Source organism: Bos taurus, chromosome 4 (genome assembly GCF_002263795.3).
Source record: "Bos taurus isolate L1 Dominette 01449 registration number 42190680 breed Hereford chromosome 4, ARS-UCD2.0, whole genome shotgun sequence".
NCBI classification, from domain to species: Eukaryota; Metazoa; Chordata; class Mammalia; order Artiodactyla; family Bovidae; genus Bos; species Bos taurus.
Genome location: NC_037331.1, coordinates 65,089,831 through 65,098,357, shown reverse-complemented (window position 1 = coordinate 65,098,357; position 8,527 = coordinate 65,089,831). Strand labels below are relative to the sequence as shown.

Below are 8,527 nucleotides of genomic sequence, written 5' to 3'. Positions count from 1 at the left end.
ATATGGAATGGCTCAGATGCATTGAAGACAACTCAGTATCAGTGCCAAGGGGAGACAAGCTTTGAAAAAACAAGAGGCCATGTTTGAATCTACCCAGACCCATCTCCCTGTGTGCCTGAGTGCCTTGGGACCAAGAGAGCTGGGTCATTAAAGCAAGAGACCCTTATCAGGAACTCAAGAGCTTTGCTCTCTCTTCAAAATATGAACATATTTTTTCGGTATAAGCCAGAGACCCACATAGAGGTGAGAGAGAAGGAAAGCAGTTTTAAGGGAGATCACAAACACTCAGAAGACATTTGATGGGGGTCAAAGGTGTGTCGGTGACACCAGGTAGGCTACACAGTATAACTTAGGCCACATAATGCTTCATTGGAGGTGGCACTGGCACAGGCAACCTGTGCATGGGGGCATGCCTGAGAAAAGGCATCGGTAGCGCCAGGAATGGTAGATGAAATCCTCTCCTTTCATGCTTTCAAAATCCAGACAGCAAGAGACTGGAGGTCTTGCATTTCGCAAGGAGAGAGGAGGAGGACTGGACTTAAGAACAAATCTGCTTAGAATCTATAAGCTGGGCAAGCCAAAGAAACTATTTGGTAGCATGAATGTATGTAGTCAAAGAGGAAAGAGATAGTAGAAACAGAAAAAAAGAATACTTAGGAAAAGTATAAGATCTGAGAGAGGAGAAGAAGGAACTGGTGAACAGCAGAGGTAAAGACGTTGGTCTTGGAAAGAGGCAAGCAAACCATACAGCCGGAAAGGGATGGGGCTCACTGTACTAAGCCTCTTATCTGGCAGGCTAAACTCTTGTGAGTAAGGCAGGTGATGCCATGGGTGGCATGCAAGTATTATGTTGGAGGCCAGGAGCAGTGCAGTGTGGGGATATAAAGGTCAGTGTGATTCAAGACAGTCCCTCAAGGGATACTAATGAAGGATGGATGTACTGCATCAGTGGTCCAGTGGAGGTTTGATATGCAGTGTATTTCATTAACACACAGATGGAAGACATGTCCTGAAATGTTTCCCTTCCAAACCATCATGAGGATTTTTGAAACAGCTGAAAATTATAATGAATACCTATGATGTGCAAGGCAAACTGCTGAGGAGGTCCTCAAAGTGTAAAAGGTGAGGTTCAAACCTTGAGGCTTCAGAATTTAGAGGAGACGCATGGCAGAGATTGATAGATACTAGACGCCTAACCAATATCCATTTTCTCCTTTTTGTTTGTCTTATTCACAGGACCTGAATTCATTCCAGGTGGCACTATGTTCTGATGAAAAGAATGTATTTTGCAGTTTGTCTTGAATCTTGAAGTGGTCAGTGAAATATAAGTAGAGTCATTGGGGGCCTGCTTTCACAAATATTCTCTAAAGTGATCTGATCAGGTAGGCGGCATATCCTTTTGCCACCCTCTTTTCTGCTTCTTAATTGGAATGAGGATGCAATGACTAAACTCCAGCAGCCATCTTGGGCCATGAGGTGAACTTGAGAATGAAAGCCCCATACTAAGTTTAGTGGAGTAGAAAGGGAGATGGAGCCTAAGCTTCTGGTGCCTTTGAACAGCCATACAGGTCCTATGTTACCTACTGCTTCTCTTATATGAGTGAGAAACGCATCTTTACTTTGTTGCTGCTGCTGCTGCTGCTGCTAAGTTGCTTCAGTCGTGTCCAACTCTGTGCGACCCCATAGATGGCAGCCCACCAGACTCCCCCACCCTTGGGATTCTCTAGGCAAGAATACTGGAGTGGGTTGCCATTTCCTTCTCCAATGCATGAAAGTGAAAAGTCAAAGTGAAGTCGCTCAGTTGTGTTGGATCTTAGCGACCCCATGGACTGCAGCCTACCAGGCTCCTCTGTCCATGGGATTTTTCAGGCAAGAGTACTTTGTTAAGACCACTTATATAGATGTATGCATATATAATATATATATATATATATATATATATATATATATATATATATATAAATCCTGTTGAAGGAGAAAAGACAAACTTTTGAGAAGTTAAATATGGGAGTCACATAATACTCAAAAGAAGAGATGCTTAATCAATTTGAAAGACAGTAAAGACCTCTCATCCTGGGAGGTAAGGAAAGTATGAGGTCAGGAATTGGGCAAGGAGCTAAGGTATTCTGACCTTAAACCTCCTGGGTGCTGTGTACTATCTCACTGTGGTTGCAATAACAGGTTAGCACTGAAGTAGCATTTTGACCCAAATCTGTTTCCAAGCCTTCCTGATCCTAAACTGCAGTCTCTGTTCTATACTATTTCCTCTTCCACTGGAGTGATACCATAAAAGCATCACTTAAAAGGATTCTGCAGGGCATTGAATCTGTGATTTGGTGTATGAATGAACAAATCAAATGATTTCTTGGGGTTGCAGTCAACAGGGAACAGAGACAGCCCTATTAAGGAAGAGAACTGATACTCTGCCCTTGGTGAGTGTAAAGGGGGCAACTGGGTGATTCCAGGAGTCATCTGAAATCTGAAGGATGATTAAGTCACAGGAATCAGTCCCACACACCCTGCTCACATACAGCACAGTATCCTGGATTCCACCAGTCCACTGAAGGAGAGAGCACACATCAGATTTGTGCATCCCAATTACGGAAGAAATTTCATTATCTCTGGGGTCTTTGCCTACAGTCCCACTCTTCTTGAATTTCATGCGAAGAAAGCTCTCAGATGAGACGCTTTTTCTGAATGTTTGCTTCTTCCCCAGACATTCAGCCAGCTGCTTTTCTTCGTAGCTTTCCCACATTGCCAGAAGGGAGACAAGAGAACGCATCTCCTGTTGCAGCCTCTACTTCCAACATGAGTTTGTGACCGTGGAAACACTATACAGCTTTCAAAGGTTTTCTGGACCAAACAGACACTGAGAAGGCGCAGGGCGGGTCACCTTGGAGAGAGCAAGGGTAGGGGGAGAGACCGCACCTATTCCGCTAAAGGCTAAACAGAACTGCCTGTTTTAAAAATTAAACACAACAGATTCTTCTAGTTTCAGATGCTTCCTCACTTTCGTGCTCTTTGCTCAGACACGGTGAGCAATGATCAGAGTCAGCGTCTGGGGGACCTTAACGAGGCCAGGCAGCCCAGGACACAGTCCCAGGGAAGGGCAGGTGTGCGAGGATGCGAGGAAGCAACGGCCAGTCACTCCTGCGTCCGCGACACACAGGGGACAGGCGGCTGGCTCTCTACCTAAGGCAAACTTCTCTCTGTCCCTAAGGGGGCACTCGGCTTCCCCTTTCCCGACTCCTTTGCCCCTGCCTTCGAGGGGTTTGAAGGGGCAAGTGCTTTCATCACCCGTCCAGTCCCGCGCCAGCGACTACTGGCACCCCTGCCCGTGGGAGCGCAGCGGCCATACGCGCCGCGGGACGGGGAGTTTAAGGCAGGGGAGCTTGGAGACCAGGGAAGCTGCGTCTCTCGAACTTGGCTCAAGAAACCCCGCCAGCCGTGGAGCGGCAGGACGAAGCAGGTCTTTAGCCGAACTTGGGCAAACTGGAGCGGTCGCCGCCGCGCGTGCCCCGCTGCACAGGTGAAGTGGGGAACCCTTTTCCCACCTTTCGGGGCCTGATCGCCAAGAGGTCGCCTCCTCCCGGTTCGGGGCAGGGTCTGGCGGGCCCGCCCCCGACGATGGTGAAGTCTCTTCCGCGGCCACACGGTACGAGAACCGCGGCCCCAGGCCCGAGGGCGCCCACTGCGGGCCGCACCCGGGCAGTGCAGCCCGTGTCCCTGCGCGCCGGTGACCGCAGGTGAAGGAAAGCCGCCTTCACTCCTCGCCGCGCCTCCCGCGAGGCGCCGTCGGGCCTTCAGGGCACAAAAGAGGGCAGCGTGGGCGCAGCCGTGGGCCGCGGACCCCTGCCCCGGCCCAACCAGCCCCGCGCGGTCCTGCCACCCCGGGACCCATTTCTAGTGGCCTCACCAGCCTTCGCAGCTGTCCCCATCTTGCTCTCGGGAGGCAACCTGAGTACAGGAGCATCTGGAGTGAGGTCACTGCCACCTTGGTTTTTATTTTGGAAGGGGCTTAGTTGTGCTTAAGAGGGCGAGCTGCTTTGCGTTTTTCCAGTAGGGTTTAAACTTACACTCACACAGAATTTAGCCTCTAATCGGCCAGACTTATTTAAAAGGCACAGAGGAAAACCTTCCAGTTTTAACATCCACTCTGGTGTTTGCTGGAAATTTGCCACCAAATTTCGGCTCGAGCTGAAGGTTACCAGGATTTATCATTGTTTCCCCAGGATGTTTAACCCTCATGGGCACCTCTTCTTTCATTTAAGTTACTTAAAAAACAATCATGTAAGCACTTTGGCCATTTTGTTTAAGAAATTTGTTTTATCTCGTCTGATTTTGAAATCCAGAAATATTTCTGAAATGGGGAGGAGGGAAGGTTGGAGACAGAAAGCAGCTGTGTACCAGGAAATAATAAGTATCATGCAAAAATATCACAGTTAATAGATGTCCTTTAGGAGTGGAAATATCTATTTAATTGCTTTAAAAATGTGGGTGGAAAAACACAATTATACATTGTGATAACAAACCTGTACAGATAATTTCTGAACAATACAAAACAAGTGCTGAAAATTTTTTGTTTAGGATTGAAATAATTGTTCCAAATTATGACACCACCTACCCAAATATCACGTTGCCCCATCTGCACATCCTTGAAGAGGAATAGTTACCAATCCAATGCATTTAGACTCATTCTTAATAAAAAGAAAATTGCATAGCTTTTTATACTGTTGTACATCCTCAAATGCATCTTCCAATATCATTGTCAGCTTAGTGTTATTCTCAATTTTTTAAATGTTTGATTTTTCAGAGATACATAATATATAAATTCCTAATAATTATAAACACATTTTATTCATTTGATTTTAATAACATGCATTTTCATAATTACTTACTGTACAACTGAAGTAGACATTGAATTATGCTGTGTGCATGTCTTTATTCAACAGTATATTCTTAGACACCTTGCTCAAACAAATTAAATGAATTTAAAAGAAAATAAAACATGAAAAATAAATCCTTCCAGTAGAAACAAAATCACAGTGCTTTACAGAACAAAAGGAAAGGAAAAGAAGTTCTCATAGGAAAAGAGATTTATTATTACATAGAAAATTCTCACAATAGTTGAAACACACTCCAGAAACTAGTAAACACCTTAGATAGAGTTGTGCCAATTATTCAGCCCACAAGCATCTGCTTTGTCTTAATTAGACGGGGGAGGTGAATGACCACTGTTTATTTTCATTTTCCTCATTAATTATGAAAAACTGCATTTAATTCATCTTGCATGGTGAGAGATTGGCTGCGCAGATGTAAGTCGTAAGGGAAGTGGCTGTCGGTGGGCAACCTGAACATGGCACCCTGCCCAAGGGGACCCCTGGGTGGCACTGCACAGTAATGCATGCCATAATTGTAATTTTTGCCATAGTCCAAGGTTTCTTCTTGCTTCAGGGAAAATATCCCATTATAGTTAATTGGGGGAGGACTTAAGGGACCTTCAAACTGAGGGCTGGCACACTCAGGGGAAGTGCTTTCATAGAAGGATTCATACGCACTGCAATAATTGTAGGGTTTCATGGACTTGGAATTATCAAGAGTTCCATGCCCTGGGGGAGTGGTGAGCTCAGGGCTGTGGTAGGGTGGGTAGAAGGTAGAGTAGGGTGACCTTGTGTGGTGTGCAGCCTCCCCGCCCTGACCCACCAGGAAACTCCTGGCATTGAGCTGCAAGCAGCCTGCCACCAAGTTTGTAGTTGGCTGGGAAAGACCTTTGCATAAGTTTTGGACGAACGTGAGCAGATCAGGTCTCTTGCCGATTCTCAGAATTTCAGAAAGTGCCCAGATGTAGTTTTTGGCCAGTCGTAAAGTTTCTATTTTGGACAGTTTTTGGGTTTTAGAATAGCAGGGAACCACTTTTCTCAAATTGTCCAGGGCGTCATTGAGGCCATGCATCCTGTTCCTCTCCCGCGCGTTAGCTTCCTGTCTCCTGAACTTGACCCTCTCCAGTCGGAGCTTGGTCGTCTTTTTTTTCCTAAGACCCCTCCTTCTGGGCAACCCGTTTTCATCTTCCTCTTCTCTGTCTTCCTCCTCTTCTTCTTTCTCAGTCTCTTCTCCAGGGGCCCTTTTGATGCTCTTTCCTCGAAGGACAATCTGTTTGGAAAAGCTTTCTGGTTTCTTAATTTGCTTCTGGTCCTCGCATTCTCTAGAAAACTTTCTGCACATCTGGGATTCTGGCATTACAACAGACTCATCAAACGGTAGTGTTAACATGGTTCTCTAACCTTAAATTACCTGAAAAAATGCCAGCACAATATTTAAAGTGTTTTCATTTTTAAAGTTTATACACGTAAAACATATTCAATGACTTAATCATAAGAATACGAAAACATAAGAAAAAACTGATTCCAGGACTATTTTTTTATATTAAATAAAAATTTTGAGTTTGTGCAGCCTACTAATTATAAAAAAATTGACACATGCAATAGGATTATTGTATACAGGCAAACTATCAAAAGAAAATAAAACATAAAAGTATTTATTGTAATACCACCACTACCTCCGTTTCTCTTTGATTTTAAACTGATTTTTAATACACAAAAAGGACTGTGGAATTCAATCAAATGCAAAACATGATATAGCAATGCAGAATTTCATTAATTCCAATTCCCCTGAGTGCAAAATGAGAAGAGTCACCAGTTTTTAAAAGAAAAAATGCTGCTTCTCCATTAGCTGACAAATTTGTGGAGATTTTTTTTTTAGGAAGAAAATAAGCCTTAACTTTATTTACTGTATTATACAGCAGTGAATTTAGGTAGTAGCTGTAGAAATACACAAATTTAAAGAGAAGATTAATCAGAGCCAATTTAGAAAACTGCTTTCTTTCTGATCAGTACAGAAATATGTAAAAGAGCACTATTTTCCAAACCTTTACCAAAAAAAAAAAAAGTGGGGAGAGGATTAGGCTAATTTGGGATAAACTCTATAAATAAATTTTCAAAATCACTGGCATTATTTTAAGTCAAAGAAAATAGTGAGACTCCTTTTCTATTTAAAATTTTTCTCAATGTAATTGTTTACTGCTATTCAAATCATCCTGACAAAAAACACTCTCATAGTGTTTTTGTTCTACGAACCACAGAAGTCTCCCTCTAGCTAATATCTGACAGGAACGGTCCAAGGATTCTGACTGCAATTGTGCACGTGTATTCAGAATCCTGAATGAAAGGGAAAAATAATTTGTGTTTCAAATGCCATTTGGCTTTTGTTTGGTGAAGCAGCAAGTATTTTCATCCAAAGTCTTCAAACAAATAGGCATGATAAAACAGAGACTTTTTAATTTAACAATCTCTAGCTCCCTCAACACACACACACACACACACACACACACAAACTCTTAGTAATGTCCACATACTTGCAGTTACATAATAGCAGTGAAAGTATGTGATAATTACATCATAAGAATGAAATATGATAAGAAGTTATAGATGACAAAGAGCATATAAATACTATAAGACAGTGACACTGTATCTTTAAATACTTGCATGCAAAGCCAGCATCAATTGAAGTATATCTTTATTTATATTACCTTAGGTTTTAATTTCATTCAATAATCAGTTTTCATTTTGGATCTTCCAAATCTTTTCAGGCTGAGTGTCGCATCGTCTCCTGGAGTCTCTAGATCTGTGTGTATCTGCACTATCTCATTGATCTCTAAAAAGTGACATTGATGCCAACTGCCAGAGCTGGTACCCATGCCATCTGCTAGTGACGTCACAGGGCAGAGAGAACCATGTGATCCTCTCTCTTGGGACCTTCATTCTGCACTGATCATCTGGCATCCCTGTAAGTGGGTACCAGCATTCATGCATCAACACAGAAGGTTAGACTGATAGGAAAAAAATCTGCACCAGCCTTTCACATACAGTAGGTGCGTTTCTCCTCGAGCTGCTTCGGCTTCACCGGCAATCTGTAGAAATAGCTGTGTTAGTGTTCAGTTTCGCCCTGCCAACGGTACAACTATTAGGGAGTCGTTAATATTCCATTCATTTACAAGATGGGCTTTTGTGTGAGCGAGAGAGGTTTTTTTTTGTTGTTGTTGTTATTGTTGATGTTCTGTAAAGATCACCATCCCGTTTGTGCACCTGGGTACCCAGGGGAAAAAAAGGCAGTGAAAAGGAGCTGAAATCAGGAAAATGGTCTTGAGATGCTTAACCAAACTAAGATTTGTGTAAGCGAACGGGGATCAACAAAGGTCTTCTGATTTCCTTGTTTTGTTTCATGGCATGAAACTTATGGGTGTGTGTCTGTGTGTTCTCTTATTAACATGTAAGACTTCTGTGCTTCTTAAGAATTTGGAATAAAAGAACAGTTTCTCCATCTGGGGTCTGTGAAAGACATGCTCAGATGCTCCCCTTTCTACACTTGCTGGTATCTTTCAACAACTTTTCAGAGAGATTCTTTGTGTATCTGTATAAAATGCACAGACAACTGCAAGCCCACTGTGAAAAGATTTCAAACTATATTCTCA

The 8,527-nt window shown here is 43.1% G+C and overlaps 1 protein-coding gene across 2 annotated transcripts; it reads right to left on the bottom strand.

Moving 5' to 3' along the window:
* Nucleotides 1-4,455: 4,455 nt before the first annotated feature.
* NEUROD6 (neuronal differentiation 6) lies at nt 4,456-7,846 on the bottom strand. 2 transcript variants are annotated; one of them, XM_015469619.3, is made up of 2 exons: nt 7,586-7,846; nt 4,456-6,150 (listed from the first exon to the last, which is right to left on the bottom strand). In XM_015469619.3, exons 1-2 carry the CDS (start codon nt 7,601-7,603, stop codon nt 5,257-5,259), a joined length of 912 nt encoding a protein of 303 aa, XP_015325105.1. In that variant the 5' UTR covers nt 7,604-7,846; the 3' UTR covers nt 4,456-5,256.
* Nucleotides 7,847-8,527: the final 681 nt, after the last annotated feature.